General features: G+C 41.7%; 1 protein-coding gene across 1 annotated transcript in view; it reads left to right on the plus strand.

Annotated features, from left to right (window-relative positions):
* Positions 1–3637: 3637 nt before the first annotated feature.
* Positions 3638–27591, plus strand: part of Slco1c1 (solute carrier organic anion transporter family member 1C1) — a 36909-nt gene continuing 12955 nt past the window's right edge. The window contains exons 1-11 of the mRNA XM_051173361.1: positions 3638–3818; positions 5952–6133; positions 6254–6323; positions 10260–10457; positions 15217–15349; positions 17462–17595; positions 19195–19341; positions 21246–21344; positions 23332–23577; positions 24429–24593; positions 26604–26799. Of these exons, the coding sequence (XP_051029318.1) occupies positions 3638–3818; positions 5952–6133; positions 6254–6323; positions 10260–10457; positions 15217–15349; positions 17462–17595; positions 19195–19341; positions 21246–21344; positions 23332–23577; positions 24429–24593; positions 26604–26799 (1751 nt within the window). The remainder of the gene's footprint in view (positions 3819–5951; positions 6134–6253; positions 6324–10259; positions 10458–15216; positions 15350–17461; positions 17596–19194; positions 19342–21245; positions 21345–23331; positions 23578–24428; positions 24594–26603; positions 26800–27591) is intronic.

Here is a 27591-nt window from a genome sequence, read left to right on the forward strand (position 1 = left end):
CAAGCTCATGCACGGTCTGTCATGAACAAAACATATGTTCTTATGTTCTGCCAGGCTATGGCCTATGCTGCTATTTGTTCTACGCCAGATGGTGCAAAAATTCTTTCCCGGGGGGGTGGGATACATAAGCAACATCTACCACTTTCCCTAAGATTTCAGTGATGAACCAAGACACAGTTCCAACAGCGCTTACTCTAGGGAACCATGAGTTGACTGAGTGCCCTTTGTGGTCAAGCTCAGCACCAGAATACGGAGATGTTAGATTTATAGCTTAAAAACAGGAAGTACACTCCTTGCTATCTTAGCTACCGCCCTACAGTTCCTGTCTTTGAAACTTGATCATGCCTGCTTTTTTTTTTAATATACATTTTAATTAATATACAAAAATGGGCCCCATATTTTCATGGTTCTATATTATTATGACTTGTCTTATTTGACCTTTGCCCTCCCCAGGGCCCCTTGCTCCTCATGTTGATGTCTTTGCTCTCCACAAGTATGTCTTCAGGATTGTTTCGAGGAGACAGTTTCTAATCATGGAATGGTTTTGCCAAAATGAACAATGGTTTTTCTCACCCTGGAACTGAAGTCTTCTCTCGTTACTGACCCACCCAAAGATGACAGGATGGAACCCAGTCTGGTAAGCTGAGATATGGTTTCAGATACAAATTCCTGGCAAGAAAGATCATTGTTAGAACTTAGAGAATTCCCTGTGGATGTTTCCACATTGAATAGTGAATGTAATGAGAAACTAGAGACACCCAGTAAAAACAAGGTCCCTAAAAATCCTGACCCTGAAGGAATGAGGTTTTTTGGATCGTGTTATACTAAGAGCTCTCAACCAAGGGAAGTACAGACAGAGAACAAAGAAACATGGAGAGCAGAATTTCGGATTTAGGATTTATTTGTATTATTTTTATTTATGTGTATCGTCTGTGTGAGTAAATATCACATGTGTGTGTGTGTGTGTGGGTGCCCACAGAAGCCAGAAGGTGCCATGGGTCCCTTGGAGTTACAGGCAGTTTTTATGCCACCTGATGTGGAGGCTGGAAACAGAACTTGTGTCCTCTAAAAGAGAAGGGAGTTCTATTGACTGCCGAACTGTCTCTCAAATCTCAGTATTGTGTGTATGGAAAACTACATAGGTAGTCATTATGTATTATTCCGGGCTTTGTAACAGATAGAGATTAATGCAAATTTCATCTTCAAACACTTTACCTACCTATCCTATCATTTATTGAAATGTAATTTCAGAAACTGTCAAATATGTTCAAACTAGGTATACAGAGTACAATCAGTAGGTCTACACATGGCTTGGACCACACAGATTCGCCAATACATTTGATTGGTACCACCAAATATTTAGCACTTACACCCCCGAAGATGTTTTCAAGATAATAGAACATATATTTACATTGGTAAATCATTTTAAAAATAAAGAATCATGTTTCTCTCTAAAATAATTGTGCTCAGACAACACAATCCATTAGTTCTGACAAAAATAACAAAGAAAAGTGATATAAATTTCTCAAAACAGGAAATTTATAGTTTCTGCATTTATCAATATTTCAAGATTACAGAACAGGGATACAAACATTTATTGCCATTGGCTGATTCATTCCTTATGTTTTAATATGGAATTTATTACCCTTACACTTTTTGATGGGAGATAGCCTAGAATTATTATCCTAATGATTTTGCACTTTGCCCTTTGACGGTTCTAATGTGTGCTGCGCTCTTTAGACCCTGGATTTGCCATGGACTGGTTTTCATAATAAGTTCCCTATGAGGCTCCTATTCATGCCAAGGCTTGGAAAGACTGCCTTTGCTCTGAAGAGGACTAAGGTAACAGACAGTATCTCATGCAGATGGCCGCAGTGGCTGTTCCCTTTTTTTTGAGTGTGGTATTACTGGTCACTGGTGATTTTTTTCCCATTTAAAAATCTTTCATGCACTTTAAATTAAAATAGAGTTACATCACTTCCCCTCTCCGCTTTCCTCCCCCTAGTGCCTCCCAGCCAGGTCTTCCCCCTCCAACACTCTCCAACTGATTCAGGCTATTCTCCTTCATTGTTATTGTTACATACATATATGTTTAGGTGTGTGTATGTAGAAATACACAAAATAACTTGTTGAGCCTGTTTTTCTTGTCCGTGTGTTTATTGTTCCAGGGCTCTGTCTTAGATAATCACAAAGGGGGGATTAGCCCTGTGAGAGGTTGATTCTCCTTCCAGCAGTCAGCTATTCTAGTTCTTTGTCTGGGGAACTTCTTCCCTTCCATGTTAGCGGGTCTATTGGTACTGCCATTGGTCACATCCTATGTATGTAGCCCCTTTTCTAGGAGAGACTGATTCCCAGAAGACTTGCCCCCTCCATTGGCTTTCTCTGCTTTGTTTTCTGTGGAGATTATGATCTCTGGGCTTCCTTCAGCTACCTATTGCTGCCTTGCCTTGCCCATCATTGTGGACCCCACTTCTTCCGGAATAGTAAGCTAAGTAATTCTTTCTTCCATAAGCTGCTCTTGGTTCTGGTGTTTATCTTAACAGCAGGAAAATGGCTAGTGTTGGGGAGCAAATAGAGATAGAGCAAAGAAGATAATTCAAGAACAGAATTATAGGGTATTCCAGGCTGAAGATTGAAAGTAGAGGGTCACTGAGGTAGAAGAAATATACCTATATTGTTTTGGAAGTCACTACTGGTAAGGGGTCTATCATGCCTGGTACTGGGGTTTTTGTTAGATAGAGTCTATGGCTGTTGTGCAGAGCATCTCTAGCTGAAAAGATCAAGGGATGAGGCCACCCTGAAACCAAACTGAGGAAGAAGGATAATAAAATAAAATAACATAAAAAGGAATGTGACCAATGGTAACTAGACAACTGCATTACTAAGTCATCATATATAAACATTTATTACTGCATTTATTAGTTCAAATGTCTTTGATGTTGATGATAGAAATAGTAGTGATGGGGAAAAGAAAAAGAAAACAACAGTGATTGGTTTTGAAAGAAGGAAAAGAAATTGAGGAATATATACCTAAGCTGGAGGTTAGAAGCATGGATGGTCCTTCCACAAGATAAAGGGGAAGGCAGACACTATTAAAATATATACCTAAGCTGGAGGTTAGAAGCATGGATGGTCCTTCCACAAGATAAAGGGGAAGGCAGACACTATTAAAATATATACCTAAGCTGGAGATTAGAAGCATGGATAGTCCTTCCACAAGATAAAGGGGAAGGCAGACACTATTAAAAGCTTTAAAGGAAGAGGATGGATACAGTGGTGGCAGGCTGTGATATTTATCCTGTGTCTTTCTTCCTCTCTCATCAGTGAATTCCCTCAATTAGGCCACTAGCTAAGGTATGGGGCTGGGGTGTGTGGGTGGGTGGGGGGAGATTAGAGAAGTTATTTCAGAAAGAGGGGAAATGATTGGGTCATTAAAATGTATTTTGCCCAACAATGAATCTGCTGTCCAGTTAGATTAGTGATAATGAGTACAAAATCAACCCCGAGAGCACGCTAATGGTTCTCCACTTTCAAGAGTGTGGGCATAAAAGTAAAATAAACAGAAAGTTGGATTCAAGTCCGTGGGGTTGGCCAGGAAAGGACAACAAATAGGAACAGGGATGGGGGGATTGAGAGTATGCAGGAAGCAGTGAGTAATGGTCACACGGAAGCTACTGAGGTACGGATGGGCTGGAGAAAAGGAGTGTTACAGGTGAACTCCAGCTGCCTCTTGCGATGCTATGCTGTGATTCTGATCCCCTCCATCACGCCATTCACAGAAAGCCAAAGGTCCTGGCTGGATCCAGGAGGTGGAAGAGGCAAGGAAGGACCCTCCTCTGTGGTCCTCAGAGAAGCCTAGCCTTACTCACTCCTGGACACACTCACTGCGCTGGCTAATTTTATGTCAGCTTGACACAGGCTAGAATCATTTGAGCGGAGGCGATCTCAGTTGAGGAAATGCCTCCACAAAATCCAGCTGTAGGGCATCTTCTTAATAGTGACTGATGGGGGAGGGTCCAGCACAATGTGGGTGGTGCCATTCCTTGGTTCTATAAGGGAGCAGGCTGAGCAAACCATCGGGAGAGCAAGCCTGTGAGCAGCATCTTCTGTGCCTGCTCTCTGCATCAGCTGCTGCCTCCAGGTTCCTGCTCTGTCGGTACTTACACACACTCAGAAGAGCAAGAGCCAGGAGCAAGCAGGCAAAAGAGAGAGCAAGAGACTCTAAGCCTATGGCTCTGCTGTTTTATTTGGGGGGGGGGGCAAGCCTTCATTGCAGCCCTAGGAATCAGATTTACAGTCACTCCCTGGGAGGTTTCTGAGCACAGTGGTGGAACTTAGTACTGTGTCAGAAATGCTATGACTCTTCCTTGACCTCTGCCCTACCTAGACAAAGTTCCTTAAATTTGTTCTACTCACTTGTTTTCCCAGGAAATTTTTACATGATCCAAATATGTACTTGTATCAAATAAACCCATGTATGTGTATCAAACAAACCCAACATTTCCTGGTAGTAAATTATAAAGACTTTTATTTCAAAGCAATTCTTTGGTATACTTAGGAGTTCACCAAATGTGGAAAATTAAAGCAAATTTACATGCTAATGAGATGCTTGTTTGTTTTACATAAAAATCAAATCTTGGGTACATATTTGATACTGCAAAGTAGAAAGCATATTCAACAGTTTTAGAGTTGATTAAAATTTTGACTTTATAAAAACCAGTGCAGAGAGTGGATATTTATAAAAATATAAGGTATGTGGGGGGGCATGGGCCAATGGGAGGGAGAGGGAACTGGGGTTGATATGTAAGCTAAGACTGTTCATAACTTAAATGAAATTTATATAAAAATATATGTAAGGTACAAACAAAATAGCAAAAATATGCTAGGGCCATTTCAGAAGTTACTGGAAATTCTGTCCTAATTGCAAACCAAAATTAATTTAAGGAATTTTAAAAATGAAATTCAAGTCAGCAATTCAAATGTAATTTTTTTATAAAAAAAATCAAACATTTTGGTTGCTAAAATAAAATACTTAGTCTTAAAAACGTCCAAACACCATTGCTACCTTTTTATTGTTTGTTCTCTTTTCTTTTCTTCTTGTTGAGATGGTATCTTACTCTGTGTCCCGTTTAAAAAGGTGGTTTCTCTTCTTGACCATGGAAACTGGGATTACATCTGTGAGAAAGGCACTGTTTGCTCATTTGGAACTTTCATATTTAATGGGCATGACATATTTTAATCATTGGACTGTCCCTAGAAATCTCGTTTTAAGACCAAATATTTAGAACATGTTGAGATTCAGTGTCCCTGCTCAGAGTCAAAGCTCTGGAAGAGCAAGATGAACCTTCCTTCCATTATCCTAGTGGCCAATTCCCTTACAGGTGCAAACAAAATATAGACTAATACTGCTCAAACTCCTCTAAAATCATTCTCTTGGGAGAAGGAAATGATTTGAATTGTGTAAGGCATTCTCTTTACTTAGGATTAAGCAGAATATGCAAACAAAATACCAAAACTTAAACTGCTACTTTGTCAAATTTCAAGAATCACAGGGTGGGTGAAAGCCATTGTTTTGTTTTGTTTTTCCACTTTGAGCCTGAACTACACCTGGAAGGAGCCTGCAGAGCTTTGATCCTGACCTAAAAGTATTCCTGCATATTCTAGAATCCCAAGGGGAGAAGAAAGCATGCCAGGTATTAGCCCAAGCGTATTCTTTTAAACCACAGCAAACAAACAAATACAGCACAACGAGACTGTCCCGTTGATATCCCCAATGGCTGGCTGGAAACTGCTCGGAAGAAGGCGGGGGATCTTTGTAACAAACTTCCTTCCCCTGCCCTGGCTTCTGTCTCCTTACCCCTCCTACCCCCTGTGGAGTTGTGTTTTCTGGGATCAGCAAGTAAAAAGATCACAAGTGGTCTTTTCTTTTTTCCTCTCTCCTGTAAACAAAGCTTTATCACGTGTGGCCTTAAACTTGCTGCAAATTGCGAAGAAATGGCTCAAACGCTCCAGCTATTTCTGTGTCCTGGGAGCTGAGACGCAGGGCAGTGCCCTTGCCAGGGTGCCCAATTCCCTCCAGACTGCCAGGAAAAAAGAGGCCAGCTGGAAAGGCGAAAGAGAAAGATTGCCCGGGGTGAGACTAGACCCCTGGTCTTGTCTTTTATTTTTTTCTAATCTGTCCTGTCTGTGTCCACCACTCCCTTGACTTGGCAGAAATACTCAGAATTCCTCTTAACTCAGTTTCCCCTTTCAGGTGGTGTGCGGGGAAACCAGCCTTCTGCTGAACTCTCTGAGAACTGGCCAGCTTCGATCTCTACCTCCAGGTGAGAATGGGTTCTTTATATTTTCAACGATTTATTCGTGTACTTTTGTTTTTGATTGTGTGAGCATTGCACCTTGCTCTCCTAGGAGAGAAGTTGATAATTTGACATTGACTTCTGCCACTTTGCTTTACCCAGGACACTTCAGTAAATGGCAATGGGTTCCTTGTTAGCTGGGTGAAGTAGGAAAGGAATGTGTCAGAGAAGCCAGGTAAACTCAGGTCTGCCTCGGAATTTGGGCTTTGATGTCTATTATTTGGGCAGCCTCTGACATCTTATAAATAGATAGGATGGTTTTGAAGTTTTGGGGTTATTTTAAAGATTACAATATATGTATATATCACTCGAAATAGAAATAGTGCTTATGAAATGTGAATTTGATAGTAAAGGCATTCCTTGTTAGGGGGTGGGAGATTGGTATTCTATGTAAGGCACATTGCTTCTCAGGAAAGACCACAGGTCAGTTTTCACGGCCTCTCCGGGAGAAGGGTCTGAATGAGAGCTCCCACTTGGTGCTCTGTTTAAGAAGGGAAGCTGGGTATGGTTACTTCTCTGTCACAGCCCATGAGGGTTGTCTGCATATCACCTGTCCAGAGCACAGGGCCAGTGTGTATGTGTGTGTCACATTCTATCTATTTCAGCCATCCATATTTGTAAAGACTAGATTCTCAAACCAACCCATGTAAACAAAGAATTGAGCTGTTTAAAAGAAACTACCAGCTTGACCTGTTCACTTTGGAATCTGGAATATGCTATGCCCTAACCCAGGATACTGAATGAAACTGTGCCATCTGCCTTTTTACTTTTTTATTTTTATTTTTGGATAAATGTGCTCTTCCCTTTCATGTATTTGCTATTTTCTTCCCATCCTTTCAAAGCCCTGAGAATCTCACACAGTGCCCACAGCCTGAAACCTGCTTAGAACATATTGCAGTCAAGATGATCTGCATATTAGCCACTAAGATGCAATTTTGCTTCAGCGAAACCACATAGTGTCACTTTGTCTGGTCATAATGTTGACCTAGATTGGGATATTTGCTCTTTGTCCTCACCATCAGGTCACAATAAAAATGATTGTGTCAACACTCCCAAATACAAGAAGACTATTTGGATGTTTTTCATCCTAAGCAATGACTCTTTCTAGATGCTCTCCATCAGGTACTGGGGTAGACTTCTTACTGGAAAGAGTCCTACTCAACACTGCAGAACCCTGAGTTTCTCAGTGTTTGATGGTTCTTACAAAGCATTATTTTTGTTAAACAGTTTTAGTAATTTAGTAGGTGTGGAAAGTTGGTATCAGACACTGCTAACAGTGTTTCTTTGTGTTCTGTTTTTGTTTCTGTTACTATTGTTTTATTGTTGTTGTTTTTTAAATCCAGAATGGATGTTGAATGTTACCAAACACTATTATTTGTCAACTGCTACATTTTTAGAATAATCCCAATTAAAGTATTGAGCAATTGATTTGGTTTTGGTAACATTTGGTTTGTTGGTTCTGAAGTTTTTGAAGTTTTTTTTTAAATGTTGACCTCATGAGACTTCCTATTGAAGGTCAGTTCAGTTGTATCAGTGAATCCATTTCATTTGCTTGCTTTCCTTAAAGGTGATCCCTTGATAAAGCATCCTGCCATTTACTCTATGACTTGTAGCATTTCTTTAAAAAGCCCCTGCTCCTCCCTTTAAACCCTGTCCATTTCCCATAAGACAAAGAGTAAAGACATCTATTTCATTTCTAAATTGCTCGGGTCATCTACTGTTGCTTTTGTATTTCAAAACGAGTCTTGCCATCATTCCTTGATTTTTTTTTTCTAATATGAAATGCTCTCTGTGAAGCCAAATGATGCAACTCCACTAGACCAAGAATTGGCTTACAAGGTTAAGATCATATATGCATAAGTAGAACAATCCTAAATTCTACAACATGTGTCTGAGTTTTACTCCGAGTATCATTTCTGCAGTGAGTGTGATAAGGGTTTGAAGGTATCTATTTGTGTATAAGTGGGCATCTTGTAGCCAGTAAAGACAGCTGTGCTGTTTTAATTTTTGAATCCTGTGACATGCATTAGATTATCAGATATACTCTGACTCATATAGGCGAACAAAGTGGTATAGCACAGGATGTGTAAACTATTCATGTGAATAGGGAGAAATAGGGTCAGACTGTGCAAAACTGTTATGAGTTTGGTCAGGAGGAAGAGAAGGGAGGAAGGAGGGTGGGAATTAAGTCTGTGGAGGCTTCCTCTAAGCCTTCCTTCCTCTAAGGCAAACTAAAGCTTGTACTTTCATCTGAATTCAATCTAGGCGCTAGACGGTCATCGTTCACATTCCTTCTTCATTAGCCAAGTGGTACACAAATTGAATCTCTTCCTTCTTGCTTCATTTTAATCCTTACTCGGGTGCCACGGGAATGCTAAGGTGCTTCAAGGGTCTGGGATGGTGTCAGCTTCTGCTATTCAGTGAGTCTTGGAAGCCTTAATTCTAATGAATCAATATTCAAGAGGTTGGATTTCTCTTCCCCTTCCTGCTTGCGCCCAGTTTAATCTGGCGAGACCACAAAGTCAGAAAAATTCTGCCTCGTTATTTATTCCAAAGGCAACATGGAAATTTATTCTTTGCTATAATGAGGCTCAAAGTGAAGAGATTGAAAAGGAATGCTGGCTGCAGGCTCTCAATGGCAGGGTTCGTTAATCAAATATCCTGTCTGATTTTAATTGAAAAATGTTGCCAACTTACTGTGGTAAGAGGAGATAACGACACTTTAAATTATACCTATAGAACTGTAGTCTACTGTAAAATGAACATGTTTTTAAATTATGTGGATCGGATTTAAATTGTTGTTTCCTTTTAGAATCAACTTTGACAGGCAAGGAACATTTTCATAATGGACACCTCAGCCAAGAAAAACACCCATTTGTTCCACAAAAATCCGGCACGACCTGTCAGAAGGCAGTCCCTTAAAGTGGGGTGTCCATCACCAGAGGAAGCACGACCATGCTGTGGCGAACTCAAGGTAGAGAGAGGGCTTCGGGGTAGTGTACATGCTGACTTCCTTCCAGAATAAATTCAGCTGGAAGAGGAAATTGCTTTCTTTTTTGAAAATAGGCTCTTAACTGCAAATTACGAAGACTACTCGGACAAGCGGTAGAACCATTTTTGACTGCCATGCAGGCTAGATGAATTTCTTGGGCTCCTTTGAAGGTTCTTCCTAGACAAACAGGGGAGCTGTAAAAGCACACATTTGCTAAAGCTCTGCACTGAATAATTATCGTACTGAGCACACCCGTGCTATTTTCCTTCCGAGGAAGAAAACTTTGGCCTTTCTTGTTATCGCAGAAAGTGACAGGTGTCTGTGTGTTGCAAGCCTCCCTTCTTTCCAGCAAATAATAGTATTGGAACAAAGTAATATTGTTTTTTTTAATAAATATGAACCTGAATTCACACGCATACTGCTATACACATACAATTAAAACATGTGTCTACCAAAATATAATCAGATATGGAAGAATCACTGGAAAGTTCACAGTGAAGTTAACAAAGACTTGGTCTCAAACCAAAAAGTAAGACAGACCACTCCGGAGCACTGTGATTTCAATGGGTTGGACTTGGGAAACGATGGCACGTGCATGGGCCATGATTTTCACTTCTTATCCCTCCTTATCCATCAGTGGATCTGTCTATGTCACTCACTGACATTCTCAGAGCTAGACTCCTTTGAGGGCTTTTGTGGAGGGGCAGGGGAGAGATGGAATTCAGCATGCAATTTACATGAAAATCAATGGGCATTTCAACTGCCAAGTAGTTCAGTCGGGTTGTTTTGGGGGAAGGGGAAGGACTCTGCATGGCCTTGAGACTAATTAGAGTTGCAACAGTACTTGAGTCAAACCTTCAGTGCTAGCACACTTGCTGTTGGACATTGCTGTTCCTGATTTGTTTCCTTAGTAACTTCTAAGCTATGCCAAACCGGTCAGACTCCATGTGCCTTTCATGTTTTCCAGGTGTTCTTGGGTGCCTTGTCTTTTGTTTACTTTGCCAAAGCGTTGGCAGAAGGCTATCTGAAGAGCACCATCACTCAGATAGAGAGAAGGTTCGATATCCCCTCCTCTCTGGTGGGAATAATTGATGGTAGTTTTGAAATCGGTAGGTATTACAGAAGCCAGACTTTCCCTTAACCTCCAAGGTCTTCCTCTGAAACCTGCTCAATGCCATCCTTCATTGTCTGCTGAGATCCAGCCTGTAAATTTCTGTTTGGATAGATCTAACAGGACCTAATGCTACGTAAAGGAAACTCATTCTTTCACAGAGCAGGCAACTGATAACAATTCTCCTGCCCTGGCTGTTCCTGACTATATGCCTTAGATGAGTCAGTTACACATCCCAGGGGAGACTTTCCTTAGAGGAAGAGGGGTGTTCAGGGTTGTGGTATGTGGTGAGCACCTCTCTGAGGAGTGAGAATGTGGGAACTCTGCAAAAATGTAGCCCAAATATTTACGAGGGAGACGCTGTATTTTCCTACACAGTAACTGTGAAGGACAGAAGGGGGATTCTATTAGCTGGAACACAAAAGCAGAGCAGACTGTAAAAACTCTGCATTCAGGTATCCTTGTTTTGGCGACTGTTTAGACTCTCTCTTCAAAGAGTGACGTCAATCACTGATTTGAAAGCATTGGAAAGAGTATGGTTCCAGTTAGTGGGCTCCCTGGAGTTAGAGATGTGAGGCACTTACTGCTTTTAAAGCGGTCACTGATGCCACTTGGGACAAATAAAATGGTGGGGAAAAGTCTCTTACCTGCTTTTGCATCAAACTTTACCTGGAGTGAGAGGAATATTTAAATCTTTAAGTTGGTTTTTTTTTTTTTTTAATTGCTATTTTGACTTCATTTGTGACTTGGGAGGTCACAGAAAAAATTGGAACAATGAAAATATAAATTTCCTTTTCAGGCTTTTGCAAAAAACACAACCCTCACTTCAAAAGGGATAAGAGGTGGTTTATTTTGGAGACAAATATTCCATGGCCATTGTGATGATGTCTTGTTTGTACTCTAACAATAAAGCTTGCCTAAAGATCAGAGAGTGGAGTTAGACACTAGTTAACCATAGAGGACTGGAGGTCTGTACAGACAGACCAGGAGTGATAAGGTGGGAGGGGACAGGAGCTCACCCTCTTTTCAGCTGGGAAGTAAGCAAGTCTGTGACTTGCTCCTGACTCTCTCTGATCTTCAGGTAAGGTTTACTGTTAGAGTACAAAGAAGACATCACCACAGGCCATAGACTTAGGATACAGACTTAGGCTGCCTTAAATGCGGTGTCCTAACGTAGTATCTGTTTCACGAAGGTTTTGTTTAAGAACAATGACAGGCATAAATCAAGATGCTTTCCAACATGTGGTGGGGAACAGCAGGTAGGTGGTTAGAGCAAAGCAGGAGGAAACCTCTGCCTTTGGGCACAGAGGCTACCCGGTGATGATATTAGCTTTTGGATAGGTGGAAGCTAGAGCTCTGTTCATACAGTCAAAGGGATCCGTGATGGTGGGAAAGATGTCAACCACTGGAGTTCTAAGCAGGCCGTCAGCCTTTGTGGGTGGAGCATTCCTGCTAACCTGTTTACAAATTTCCCGAATCAGTGCCAATCATACCTGTATGGCCCTGCAAGCATCTGGCGAGTAGAAAGTACAGGAACTGATTCTGCAGGGATGGGACCCAGGCTTCTGTTTATTTATGTTTCAGAATACATGTAGTTAGTCAGTCGGCTATTCGGTTACTAATTTAGTGCGTGTGCTGACATGTGCATACGCAAGTGTTCCATGGTGCACATGGGAGGTCGGAGGGCACCTTGACAGTCATTTCTCCCCTTCTGCGATGTTAGTTGGCCCTGGGGATTGAGTTCAGCTCATCAGCTTAGAGGTGAGTGCTTTTGCCTGTTGAGTCATCTTTCAGCCAAATCTGCATTTATTTCTTGTTGTCAGAGGCCACCAATGCTGTTAGTTAATGATGTCACATATATCAAGGTGTGCATCACCATGCTAGACTCAGTTTTTCTTATAGTTTCAGTGACTGGCTTCACTATATGTCTTCTATTCTGCATAAATGGTTCTTCTTCCTGTGAATTAAGAGCTTCCTTCTTAGCTCCTGTTCTCACTCCTGGAATGAGCTTTACTAGGCAGGCTTCCCTGACTGTTCCATTTGTTAATAGGATGTTTACCCTTCCAATGCACAGCTGTACTTGGGCTGCAGCTACCAATCCTTGTTCAGTTTTTGTTTCTGCTATATAAGATATCTTCAGTTATTTGTTTATCTTCTTTTCTAAGATTTGAAATTTTGAATATGTGTGCATAAAAAGGAAAAAATGAGGGGTATGTTCAAGTTTGGTAAAACACTTATTAGACTCTCTGGACATCTCATTTACTATCAATTAGTCCTGTGGGTTATGAAGGAATTTTTATGTTCAATTCAGTGTGTGTGTGTGTATGTGTGTGTGTACATGTGTATATATGTGTGTGATATCTGTGCAAACATGTATATGCATATGTATACACATGTGCTCTCTCTGCCTGTGCACATTTATATGGAAGCCACAGGTACACATCCAGTGTCTTCCTTTATCACTGCCCAACTTGTCTTTTGAAAGAGATCCTGGTGCTCACCATTGTAGTTAGGCTGCCTGGCCAGAAAGCCAATGGAATCTGCCAATCTCCACACATCCCCTTCTGAGCCCAGCGGTGAGAATACTGGTGCCAGCCTCATGCCAACTTCTATGTTGGTGTTGCCCCCAGCCCCCTCCCCAGATGCTCTAATCATTTTTATTTTAGGCACCACGTATTTCCCATGTGTTTCTCCTGAGAACTCAGAAAGGTTGCTGTTGTAGCAAATACAGGAAACCTAAACTCCCCGAGATGGAAGAGGTAACAAAATAGCATTATTCATTAATGTAGCACAGAGATGCCCTTCAAACCCTAGTCCCTTACTGTCATAGTTTGGTGCAGGGTACATGGGGTTATAAAAGGATTGCTATAAAATGTAAGACAGCATCACAAGCAGAAAAGTATAACCAGTATAGTGTTTCACACTATTTAAATGTCAAATGGGTGTTCTCATGCTTAATTTTCTAACATGCAAATTTAAAAGAGCTGAATTCTTCCGAATCAAGCACACAGACCTCATTTTCAAGCTACTTTTCCCACGTCCTTATTATCATCCTTCAGGCTGTAAAATTCACCACTCATTTTCCAATTGCCTAACTCTGGCAGTTTGTCGGAACAGTAGTAAACCAGATGATTGCTTGCAGATGGGAAACACACTCCTGTAACATGGAAACACCAAGGACAGTATAAACCCAGGCCACCGATCAGCCCCCAATTGGGAATAGTATTCTCCTTTATCTAGACAGGAGTTCTTAAAATGTGACTTTCCCAAGTGTTTATAGCTAAAACACGAAAGGTCCTTAAGATGCATGCTCGTAAGCTGGGATTCTCATGGTGTGTTGCTGGTGTGGAACACACCAGACTGCTCTAGGTGAGCTTGCATTGTAAATGGAGGTTCCTTGACTGAACTCCATTCGATAGCGGCAGAAATTGGATTTTCCAAGAAGTTTACATTTTTAACAGCTTTGTATCACTCTTTGAACCATCTCCTTGGAATTCTTTTATACAGCAGAGCCTGAGAAATCTTCCCATATAACATGTTGAATCATAAAGCTCAGGAGTTAGCTCCTTCAATAAAGTGTCATGTAAGCATGAAGACCTGAGTTTGATGTCTGAATCCATGTTAAACAACGACAGCAAAAATCCAGGCATGGTATTAGACCCTTGTTTGTTATTGCAGAATGAATGGATGGAGACAGGTTACAGTTTGCTGGACCACCAGCCTAGCCTCAATCAGAAAGCCATGGTCCTTTGAAAGGAGACTTAATCTTATGAAACAAGGCAGACAGCATTCAAGGATGACACCCAAGGTTGACCTCCAATCTCCATGGACATACCAATACATTCACACACACACACACACACACACACACACACACACACACGAATGTATACACACAAAGGTAACTCATGATGTTTCATTATGTAATTCTTACTTTAAAACCAACATTATTCATTCCTTTTTTAAAATGCCTGTCCTGTGAAATAAAATACAGTTTGTATAAGTGTAAGCCTAATATTTTATTTCATTTGAAGTGTTCTATAGTCGTGTTTTTGTAAAACTTTTCTTAAGGGAATATCAGCTGTAGGGATAATATAAAATATATGTTTCAAAAACAACTGGAAAACTACTAGAGCTTTAATCCAAAGCACAAGTTAATGAAGAGAATTGGTAATGTTCACTGCAAAACCACTAAGAAAAGTTAAAAATATCAACTAAAGGAAGACTTGTATAATTTAGATTTCTTTTTAATTTTGAATTACGTGTGTGTGTGTGTGTGTGTGTGTGTGTGTGTGTGTGTGTGTGTGTAGGTGTAGGTGTATGCATTTGAATGCAGGTGCCCTTGGAATTCTAATAAAGGCATCTAATCCCCTGCAGCTGGAGATAAAGACAGCAGTGAGCCACCCAGTGTAAGTTCTGAGAATCAAACTTGGTCCTCAGTAAGAGCAGAACACTCTCCACTTAGGAGCCAGCCTTCCAGCCCCCTGCCTACAATGTAGTTTACTGATAAAGCAGAGCAGTGTGTATGTGTGTGTGTGTGGGGGGGGGGATGGTAACTGGAATATTTTGGCGAAGATGAGGTTATTGAATCCATGAGTCTGCAGATAATTTCAGTGGCCATTTAAGCTCACAGGGACAGTGACACGATGGGAAGGCTGGGTTTGTGGTCTCCTTAGAGCGAAGCGTGTGTGTGTCATTTGTTCGCTTGGTCTGCTGGCTGTTTCCTAGACCATGAATGCTTCTTCTTGCCCCCAAAGGGAATCTCCTGGTCATCACATTTGTTAGCTACTTTGGTGCCAAACTTCACAGGCCAAAAATCATCGGAGCAGGCTGCCTGGTCATGGGAGTTGGAACAATGCTCATTGCAATGCCGCAGTTCTTCATGGAGAGGTAAGTCTGAAGCCTCCGTCTCTCCCAGCCTTCTCCTGCAACCACAGGTCTCCTCCTTTCTTCAGATCATTCTTTTCTTGTTTGCATAAGGCACGTGTGTTGCTAGGTGGCTCTGGCTAGTCAGATACTTAATTTACTAGACAGCCCAAGGTGGCTTGAGTTCACAGCCTCCTTGCCTCAGCCTCCAGAGTTCTAGGATTATAGGCATTTGTTTAAGAACATATGTGTGAGTGTTCTGCCTGCCTGTGTCTCTGTGCACAGTGTGTGTGCCATGCCTCAGAGGTCAGAAGAGAATTTTGGATCCCTTTGAACTGGACCTACAGTTGGTTGTGAGCTGCCACGTGGGTGCTAGGAATTGAACTCAGGTCCTCTGCGAGAGCAGCTGGTGCTCTCCCCTATGAGCCATGTCTCCAGCACCATCACTGGACATCCTTTACAGCCTTTCACAACACTGTTCATTGATTACGGCTTTATGTAAATATGCATCGCTTGCTACAAACTTTTTGTTCTGTGTTTTTCAAATAAATAACCTTGGTGTTTTATCTTTTTCAGTCATGGTGGTATATGGAGGGCATTATTTCTCTTACCTCCATTAACTCATCTATACTAGCGTTTGTGTAGTATAGATCTATGCTGATCATTGTTTTAGACACTGGGGATAAGGTAATGAACAGAACCCCTGAGCTCATGGGTCTTAGGAAGAGGAATCAGTACACAAATACAGGGTTACCGACTGTAGAGAATGGGTGAGGTTGGAGAAGCTGGCCAAGGCTTAAGAGCACTGTGCAAGCTATGGGTTGCAAAAATACCTATAAGTTTAGCTTGGAGGCACTCAGCACCTCCTGGCCTCCCTGTGAGCATGGGTATGTGCACTAGCATGCACTCATTCACACACTCGCAGGGACATGCGCGCGCGCACACACACGCATGCACACACACATACTCACACATGCGCACATGCATACAGGCAATAGAGAACAACAGCCTAGTGAAGACCATGGGAAGATAAGCAGACTCTTGCACATGGGTTGTGAACCGTGGTGGTGTCTGGCCTCCCCAGGGCTGGGGTTCCATGTGCCAGTGCTGCACCTGGCGTTTAACTGGGCGCTAGGGATCTGAACGCGGAACCTCATTCTTGCACCACAGGCCTTTTACTGACTGGGGTGTCTCCCTGGACCCAGATGTGGGGTTTTGAGTGGTTTACTGTAACTGTTTCAAACACTGATGAATAAGCTTGGGGTGAGGCCTGGGGAAGCAGATACAGAACTTCATATACTCAGTGAAGACTGCATTATGTAGGATTTGAAAGCCATTCAGAACTGAAGCCCTAAACTTAAGAGCATGTATGGCTGGGGATGGGACTTGCCAGTATATCGCCGTCCTGTATACAGACATGGAAAAAAAAAGAAAAGAGAAATGCAAAAAGTTTTCTTCCGTTGTTATTTGGACCTTATGACACAGGCCTTGTAATACCTACTATTCCCGAGGCTGAAGCAGGAGGATCAGATAAGTTCAATGGCAGTCTGTGTAGACCACCAAGCATTCATGGCAAGCTCGGGGCAACTTAGCAAAAGCATGTATCAGCTTAACAATGAAAGTCGGAAAGTGGTGTGGGTTGGGTATGGAAGGTGGAGGGGTGGGGCAGGGTACATTTGTATAGTCAGATTCATTATCTGTAGGAAGAAAGCAGAATACCTTCTGGGCAAATGACTCTAGAGCGGCGACACGTTTTCTATGTGATCAGAAGTGACTGTGAATCTGCTGTGGCCCAAGCTGTAACAGCGTCGATTGTTCTCTGACATGGAGACAGCCTTGGTCTTCAGCAGATGTAGGTGGATACCTCCGATTCTAAGGGAACAGGTGATGGATTTTCACTACCTTCTATTAAAGTGAGTCTTAAAATGATTCTTGCTTTTATTTTCTGTCGCTGGATCATGGATGGCTCAAGGACCACAAGGCCAGCCATGAAACAAGCTACCGCTCAGAGCCAGTCTGGTTTAGGGAGTCCGATTTGAAGGAAGGGAACAGCAAACCCAGACTGGCACCCTCACGGGGGACGAAGCAAGCCGCAGGATGTTAGCCCGTCAGAGTAAACCTTTTCTTTGTATGCAGGTACAGATATGAGAAATATGAGAAGTACTCTCCCTCCTCCAACCTAACGACCAACATCTCTCCGTGCCACCTAGAGTCCAGCAGTCTGTCGCCAAGCTCAGTTATGGGGACATCACAAAACAAAATAAGTGATGGTAAGGTGATTTTTAAAAGTTGACAGTAGTGTTTTAGCTTTCATGTGTGCTTTAGTTCATTACTTTCCCCCCTCTGAAAAGCATTAGTATTTGAAATATTGAAGTGTGTGTGTGTGTGTGTGTGTGTGTGTGTGTGTGTGTGTATGTATATGTATATGTATATGTATATTCTCTACAATTGTGCTGGGGAAATGACTCAGTGGGAAAAGGGGATTGCTTTGCATATAGGAGGACCTGACTTCAGATCCTCAGCACCCACTTAAAAATCTAGGCATGTCTGTCCACACCTATAGACTTCAAGACGTGAGGACACAGGTAGATGGGTTCCTGAAATTCAGTAGCCAGTCAGTCCAGCTGAAACAGTGAGCTTTAGGTTCAGTGAGAGATTGTGTCTTGAGACAATAAGGCCAGAATGATGGAGAAAGGAACCAATATGCTCTGGCCTTTGCTTGCACGTAAGGACAGGCGCACACACACCTGCTATTCACATGTCAGCGCTGAAAACACTCTCACACACATAAACAGCTCCTGAGAGTAAGATGTGATCCCAGTAAAACACCCGAGTGAGCCAATATTATAGGCTGGTGACTAGAAATATCTTCCAGTGGTTCTGAGTAAGATGGGTCATAAAATGAAAATAAAGTGAGTTCCACAACTAGGAACTTCAATCTGAAGTGTCAGGTAAGAAATGTAATTTTCCCCTTCATTCTCTTCCCACCTAGGTAAAAATAACATCTACCTCCCAGGGTTGATGAGAAGACTCTAATTATAAATACTGGAGAACCACTTAGCCCAGAATGTGCTTGGGAGGGGGCTTTTAGATGTGGTGATTATTGGAGGCAGTTAACATCCTCTCGTTATTAGAGTGCCGGATCTCTGTGAAGCAGTCCTTCTTTTATGTGACCAACATAACTGCCCTGCCTCATGTGATCAGATCACAGCACGACATTTATTACTGTACCCTTAAGTAGTCAGCTCTAGATTCAACTCTGAAAATATTGTCAAAAATTTGTTCCGTTCATTGGGAGATGTGGACTACTAAAGAATATATGATGTATAACCTTTGTAAGACTTGATTCCGGAATTCTAAAAATAGTTGATGAGCGCCACCACATAAAACTGTAGGCAATATCGCCCAGTCAGTGTTCTAATTGGTCAACCATATCAACATTTGAGTTGTAGGCAGAACTTGGTCAACAATGAAAAATACTTACGATTGAAAACTACACAATTTTTTTTTAAAGTAGATGTGGCTATGCATTTCTTCATGACCAGTTTTGCCTCAGATAACATGTTGAAAGGTGCTAGTGCATAGAAAGACAAATATCTCTGTGTAGGTAGCAAATAAAAAGGAGAAAATGAGTTAAAGGAATGTGAAAAGGTGAGAATCCTTTACTGAGGACTCTGAATTTATCTGTGAAAGAGATGCAAATCACACCCACAAATTCAGGCTCATCCAAATTCTTATGAGATTAGCACTGTGGTAGATCTTGATTCTGTTCTCTAATTCAATGTGAAAGCCCAGTGCAGATGCGTTGAATAAAGATCTAACACTGATAGTGACCTATCTCTACTTCTTCTCTTTGCCTTCCTTACCAGAATGTGAAGGGGATGCCAGCTCCTCCATGTGGGTTTATGTCTTCTTGGGAAATCTTCTTCGAGGATTAGGGGAAACTCCCATCCAGCCCCTTGGCATTGCCTATCTGGATGACTTTGCCAGTGAAGACAATGCTGCCTTCTACATTGGTAATGCCCACCTCCTGCAGCACCACAAGTGGGGTGCCTGTCTTCCCCTTTCCATCTATTCCAAATTTGGGGTGGTAGGTTTTAGCACCCAGTCTCCATGCTTTCATTCAGTTAACACACACCTGAAGTACACTGAGGATTTGAACAGCAAAAGCACTTCATTAATCAGTGTCTGTTGCATAAGGAAGAGAGCATTGAACTAGGAATAAAACAGCTGTGACCTCAACTGCAATGGCATGGGAGCCTGTAAAGTCGTCTTGGGGCCTTAAGAGTTCAGAGATTGTTTTTAATGTTTGTTTTTGTGTATATGCACACACAGGTGTGTGTATGTGTGTGTGTGCCTGTGTGTGTACATGTATGTAACTATATGTGTGCATGTATGTGTGCACATGTGTGTTGTTTCTGCAGTTCTAGAAACTGCCTTGCATTATATAAGCCCTGATTAATTAAAGGATCTTTTCTCTTATTTGAGATATGAAGGAATTCTTGAACCTCGAGAGAGTGGGTATAAATGATTGAAAAGAAATATAAAGAGACTACAAGCAAGGCTCAAGGCTACCCCATCTGTAGATCAGACCCCAGAGGACAACAGCAGTCACCAGTGTCTACAACAAAACAGTGGGCAATGCAGTGGAACATTTTCCACACAAAAGTTTATAGTAGAAGTGAACTTTTAAGGTCAGATACATCCATGCACTATTTAATGGGTGTCTGTTACACCCTGGAATTTAGCTAAGAATCAGAGCTGCAAGTATGGTTAGTGTCTGTGTCTTCTGTGTTTTGCACATCAGTTTGGATTTCTTGGAGTTCCGATATTTTGAATGCATAGCCTTTAGGGACAAAGGACAAGATTAAAGGAGAGGCTATACCAATAATCACTGTATTTCTGGGCACAGAACACAGAAATCCCATATCCTGCGTATACCAATACGGACTTAAATTAAGAACAGGCGTTTGCTCTAATGGAAAACAGGAACATACTTCAGAAGCTGAAGGACAATCTGGGGTGTACTAAGCAGCAGTCATAGGGACTGGCTAGGATTTACCTTTCTCTGGAGGTGCTCAGAGGCTACACATGGCCTTGCACTTGGCTCTTCATGCCTCCAGTTCATGTAATCTCCCAGGAACATGCATGTTTGATTTCTGCAGGGAAATGAATGGCATGTGGGAGACACACACTGAGTGTGGTAGCCTTTCTGCTTACTGGGTGACCTGTTCCTGTCATCCTTCAGGCTGCCCCTGATCTGTGGTGAGCTTTCTAGAATATCTCAACTTGCTCCAAAATCTGCTTCCTTTGCTTGTTGCTTCCAGAGACAACACTCTCTCCACAGAGCCTCCTCACAGTTTCTCGTGAGTGAGCGGGCGCTCCTTATCACCACAGTTGGAAAGTCCATTTTAATTTCAAAACAGAACTTATGCTTAACTGGCCATAATTTTTTTTGGAAGATTATCAGATTCGCACAGTTCTGTTTCCATTTTCTTCGTTTGTTTTTGTCTCGCATAGCCCCCTAGGTCCTTCCTCTATCTCTCAAGGACCAGGGTTCCTCAATGGGACAGCTACAACGGTCAGAACTAGAGCTTGCTTCATTTTTGCGATTTACATTTGTCAGAGTCTTGGTGTTATTCCCACCCGCTGGTTCATGTGTTAGAAGAAATGGCTTTCTCCCCAAATAGGGAACGACTTATTTCCTGAGTCAGTGCATCAAAACATTAGCCAATGACACGCCCACAGATGAGGTTCTGAAGTGTTTACTTTGCAGCTATTGACTGCATCTCATGTTATCTCCTGCTTAGCCTTTATTAACTTATCAAGGCAAAGCCAAATGACAGCTATTATTTCTCCTCCTGCTCCCCCCTCTCTCTAATATGTTTCATTTTTGGTTTGCTTTGCTTTTTTTGTACAGGATGTGTGCAGACAGTGGCAATTATAGGGCCCATTTTTGGCTTCCTCTTGGGTTCATTATGTGCCAAACTGTATGTTGATATTGGCTTTGTGAATCTAGGTAAGTAGGTTAATTTATTTATTTATTTATTTATTTATTACATGTCTCTGTGTGTGCTTATACCATGACGCACTTGTGGAGACCAGTGAATGACTTGTGCAAATCAGTTCTCACCTTCCCTGGGATGGAATGCAGTTAGTTGCCCAGGCTTAGTACAAGTGCCTTTACACGCTAAGCCGTCTTGCCAGCCTGAGTCCATTCTTCATTTGTTCAATGATTTTAATTACTATAATTTTTAATGGGACTGAGAAAAATACCAAACTTTGTTTGTGTGTGTGTGTGTGTGTGTGTGTGTGTGTGTACACTAAGTAAGTGCCTATTGCTGGATTGCTGGAGGACTGCAGAAAAGGGAGTCAGATCCCCCATAACCAGATTATAGACAATTATGAGCCACCATGTGGGTGCTGGTAATACAACCCCAGCCCTCTGCAAGACCACCAAGTGTTCTCAAGCACGGAGCCAGATATCTCTCCAGCCCCAAAAGTTTGCTTTTAATACAGTGTCAAGGTGGCATTCTTTTGTAAAGAAAAACGCAGTCCTTGGACTACACATTGATGTTGAAGATGCAGGCTTTAATGGGTACAGCAGGGTAGACAGGTAGTGCTGAGAACAGGGTGACCTGTGGTCCGTTATTAAGGCAGATCCTCTACTGCAGCCGCCAGTTCAAATGCACATAGCACAGTTCAGGCTCAAAGCTGTGGCTCCTCCTGTCTCTGCTGACTCGGATGTGTCAACAGTTAAAGCAAACACATAGGAGCAAAAGTCCCTAATGACCACAGTTCCCTCTCTCCTAGTCTTAGCCTTTCTCCCCCGCCTTATTTCCCCAAGTGGGCAATAATTTGGGGGACTGGAAGCCATTATTCTTTGAGGACAATTTTAGACATTCAGTGAGTAAATCAGATGTGTTATGTGCACTTTTCCACCTATCTTGCTTTCTTATTGGCCAACAGTGCTTTATTCATTAACCAATAACAGAAATATATATTTTCAGAACGATATCTCCCATCATCTCCTCTTTTCTGTCTAAGTAAAAAGGGTTTTAACTTTAACATAGTAAAATGTATGAAAAAAAAACAGATGCAAGGGCTTCTTTGTGGTGTGTGTATATGCATGTGTGCATGTGCGTGTGTGTGTAAATCTGAACTTGAGCATCTGACTGTAAAGTTTTTCACACTCTATACTCTCCCTTGTGCTCAAGGCTCAGCCCCAGAGCACAGAATGTAGCTTCTTCTTCTTCTCCTCCTTCCTCCTTTCTTCTTCTTTGATCTATTTATTATGTATACAAAGTTCTGTCTGCATGTATCTCTGCAGGCCATAAGAAGGCACCAGATTTCATTGCAGATGATTGTGAGCCACCATGTGGTTGCTGGGAATTAAATTCAGGACCTCTGGAAGACGACCTAGTGTTCTTAAGCACTGAGCAATCTCTTTAGCCCCTAGACTTTTTAACCCACGATTCAAACAGAAACTAAATTCCTCCAGAAACACTTTTCCTGGAGACTGGGTGTGTGTGTGTGTGTGTGTGTCTGTCATGTGTGATATTTTAACATTTTCTTTTCCTGGGAGTGGGTGTATGTATGTGTGTGTGTGTGTGTGTGGGGGGGCGGCCCGGGGGGGGGCGAAACTTATGATGGGGGAAACATTTGTCTCCTACCTTATTCAACCAAACCCAAAGATCAACAATATAGCTAATTGGCTGTCGAGCCTGCTTTGTGACTCTGTCATTTCCCTTGGAGGCTAGAATAAAGGCTAGCATATATATATTCATGCATGTATGTATGTATGCATGCATGCATGCATGTTCTGGGGAAATCTGAACTTGGATCTTTATGCTCCGAGACATCTTCCTGACCCTGTTTGGTAGTTTTTTTTTTTTTTTTTTGTGATTTTATGAGCAGTAGAGCAGTTGCTAGAACTTGTTTTTCTGTGGCATCTCATTTCAACAGCCTAACACTGAAAAACTTGCTACTTAACCTCTGTCTTCCAGACCACATCACCATCAGCCCAAAGGATCCCCAGTGGGTGGGGGCCTGGTGGCTTGGTTACCTAATAGCAGGGTTCCTAAGTCTCCTTGCAGCCGTGCCTTTCTGGTGCTTACCCAAGACCCTACCAAGATCCCATGGTAGAGAGGACCCTGGATCCTCATCGGAGAAGTCCAAGTTCATTGTAGATGACCCTATCAGTTACCAAATGGCCCCCGGAGAAGAAATGAAAATCATGGAAATGGCCAGAAGTAAGTCAGATTCTCTTTGGCCACCGGTGACTGTCCATCTTCCTAGTGGGACTTGGGGGAGTGTACGAATAATAGCACTTGGCTTCCCTGTCTGAAAGAAAAGGTAAGAAACCACACAGGAAGCAGAAATGGAGAGGGCAAGTCTTTCTTAGTGAAAAAGTTATGCAGGTAGTTGAGCAAGAGTCTTGCATATTTTCCTTTGGGTGGCCCCACCTTCTCACACACTGCGGTTCCTCTCCATAGTAGCCAATCAGCCTAAGTCTGGGAGGACAGAAAAGAAGAGGCTATGACTCCGTGTCCGGGAGCCTTTCACACACAGACCCACCTGATTGAACAGTATAGAGAAGTGTGTGGGGGAGGCAGGAGAAGGCCAGGCATGTTCTCAGGAGTTCTCCTCAGGGAAGCTGGTGGCTGAGAAATTGTCCCCTTCTCTTTCTTTTCGAGCAATCCAGTATTTACGTTTATAGACAGTCTTCAACTTGTTGAAATTAATTGCCTGAATCATGGGCCGAATCGAGTAGTAGGAGAAAGATCCTTTTTTTAAATATCAAGGTTCACTCACTAAAGACACAGCTGTGACTTACATTGGGAGAAAGAGTCTCACACTGGTAGTTCTTGATGCCTAGCCTAGGCGTGGGTCCTAGAGGGAGAATGAGGAGAAATGCTCTGCCCCTTGGTTCCTGGCACATCAGGTGTTGGGATCTATGCCTGTCTCACTTATGGGTCCTGTATAGTCTTCCTGAAGGAGAGTGTGTGCCTGGGTTCAAACCTAGGCAGACTGTGCTCTGAAGGTTGTTCTGTCTACCACCTGGGACCCTATCTTAGGACTCTATATTGATTTTGTCTTACAGATTTTCTTCCATCACTGAAGACTCTTCTTAGAAATCCAGTGTACATCTTATACCTGTGTGCAAGTACTGTTCAGTTCAACTCTCTGTTTGGCATGGTGACATATAAACCAAAATACATTGAGCAACAGTATGGACAGTCATCCTCCAAGGCCAACTTCTTCATTGGTATGCACACCTGTCTGTCATGTGTTTTCCATAGAGACTGTCCTTGATGAATTGTGTACACTCTTAGTAATATTAGATTGCTCCAATTTTTAACCTAAAGTAATTGAAGTGTTTTGAATGAGGTAAAATAGCAAGTTTTAAAAAACTCTAGAAGTGTGGATATGTATGTACATAGTGGGTGTGTATTCTAACTTTAACAACAGGAATTATTTGTAACTGTGACTGCTTGGCTTTGAGAACATTCCCCGCAGTTCTTTAAGAAATACAAAGAAATGAATGTAGCCAGAAAGGCAATTTCTTTTAATACCATGAAGATCACTTAAAAGATTTAAGTATATAAATTACAAAATTAAAGAAAGCATAGAGAAGGAATGATAGCTTTATTTAATTGTAATATGTGTAATGTTTGGATACAGGCACTTGCACAAGGGAGCCGAGCATTCTGCCAATGAGCAACGGCCCCAATCCTTCTCTTTAACTTAACTGAAGTGCTCAGGTTGGCCTTGAACTCTCTCTCTAGCCTACCCAGGCTTCATAACCTCCCTGTATCTCTCTCTTGCATAGTTGCGATCACATACCCATATTCTAGGCCTGGTCCTCTTTAATACAGAGGGTGCACCTCCCTCTCCCATACATTATTTTTATCTTTGGCAATCTTGCAGAAATGAATACATTGTTCTAGGAGCCATTCATGAATAATATCATGTTATCACCTCAGCACCATTTCAGGTTCAACATTCCAAACCAGAAATCAAAATTGTCAACATGATTCTACAGAAGTGAAAGTAAACTCCTAACCCTGAATAACTGAGCTCATTCAGAATAAGAGCACATCAAAACTATCCAGACTGTCTTACAGTGTTAGAGCACACCAAAAATTTCCAGACTGTCTTACAGTGTTATTTATATGATACATAAAATTAAATGTTTTGTTGAGATATGGATGTCATCTCCAGGACATCTCATTTTGTGTCTATACTCTAAAATTGTTTAAAATTCCAAAACACATTAGTTCCAAGCATTTAGGTAATGAATACTCAGGCTCTAATGCATAGTTGTGAGTGGGCAGCTTTGGAGACATTTAGAGAATTGCCTGCAGTTTTATAGCTGTTAAGTGGCTGGACTGATGATACCTCAACCCAGGTACCAAGGTCTCTGAGTACATACTCTCCATCACCTGGTGGGACCACTCCCTGTGCAGGTTTAAAATCATGTTTCCTTGATGACTTGTGAGGCTGCGTGATTCTTAAGTCTAGTATTCCATGTTCCAGTTCCAGAAGAAGATGTGACGAGTTCCAAATGCTGGAAGAAAGAGGACTTGGCTTTAACCTCCCTGCATTTTGATTGAGTCTTAGCCATTACTAACCATAATCATGAAGAAATTCCTAAGTAGAAGATAATAATATGCCCACTCTTTAGATTGCAGTGAAGACTAAATGTGATGAATAGTGTGTCAAATGCTTAATTGGGTACCTGGCACATGAACAAATGATGACCTTCACCACTTTAGTTAAAGCTGTAAGGAGAGTTTCAACGAAAGAAACCAAGGAGCTGGATCAATCAAGATTTTGTTTGAGCTGAAAAGTAGAAAACAAATGTAAACAACAACAGTGAACTTCCCTTTGTTCTCTGTGCCTATTATACTATAGATGGTGTTAGAGAACATTGTCTACCCAGCTGCTGCCTGATGGACAATGTTAGTTCTGGGCATCTGCCAGAAAAGATATCACTGCATCAATTCATTCAGTATTAATGGAGTTGTACATTGTATCATCTGGAATGTTAGACCCCCGAGACTAGACTTGAGCTATTGTTAGCTCATGACATTCATTCTTATCACAAACTCTCCGTATATGTTTACTAGCTATAACAACTTTGTTTCTATAAGTTAAAAGGACAGCACAGTTGAATACATCAAAACCACTGGTGGGCATTCACTAAGAACCTATGTCTGATGCTCAGAGATCTCTTGCAGCCAGTCACTGAATGACCTGTTCTTCTTATCCTCAGGGCTCATCAACATTCCTGCAGTGGCCCTTGGAATATTCTCTGGGGGAATAGTTATGAAGAAATTCAGGCTGGGTGTGTTAGAAGCTACAAAACTCTACTTGGGATCATCTGTCTTTGGCTACCTCCTCTTCCTCTCTCTGTTTGCCCTGGGATGTGAAAATCCTGGTGTGGCTGGACTGACTGTATCCTACCAAGGGTATGTTCCCTTGTTATATCATTTGAGGAGATGGGATAGTGTAATTCAATTGTCAATAGAGTTTTCCAATAAGATTAATTCATGTTTTTAGTCTCACAACTTTCATAGAAAGGGAGTTTTTTAATGGAATAACTGATACTACTTAAAACTTAGGATCTGTTATTGTCACCCAAACTTGTAGTTTATTTTAAATTTGAGTTTGAACATCTTACAGAAAATGGGCTGGAGAGATGGCTCAGCCATTAAAGGCTATGCTCACAACCAAAAATATAGAAACATGAAATTGCTAAATCTACATCTTACGTTAGAAAATTAGCATGACCTGACAAACGAAACAATGTAATCATGGAAATGCAGAGTTTGAATTCTTAGTAAAGTGATAATTTATGGGTTGAACCAATTTGGCGATAATTTCTTTTTGAATCTAGAATAACAACTGTCTTTTGAGATCGAGGAAGTAATGTCATATACATGATAGTGGTTAGGTCTTGCCTGGCATAAAATAGCTGGTTTCCCGTTTCTCATTCCATATGTGGTAGGTGATGTGATTCTGTCATTTCTAACTTCTTTCTTAATAAGGCTGGATCTTGAAAGACCTATTTCACTATACTGTTCATGAGTCCTTCTTATCACTCTACAGAGGGAGTGTCTGTACCCTTTCAGTTGTTCTGTCCACATTGTTCATTGTTATTGGCCCTCTACCATGTACCAGAAGGTCTAGTTTCAATCCCTGTAGAGGAGGAAAGGCAAACTCTCAGATCTTGTGTCCTTTAGTTTCTTGTTCTCAATACT

Source organism: Phodopus roborovskii, unplaced genomic scaffold, assembly GCF_943737965.1.
Source record: "Phodopus roborovskii unplaced genomic scaffold, PHOROB, whole genome shotgun sequence".
NCBI lineage: Eukaryota > Metazoa > Chordata > Mammalia > Rodentia > Cricetidae > Phodopus > Phodopus roborovskii.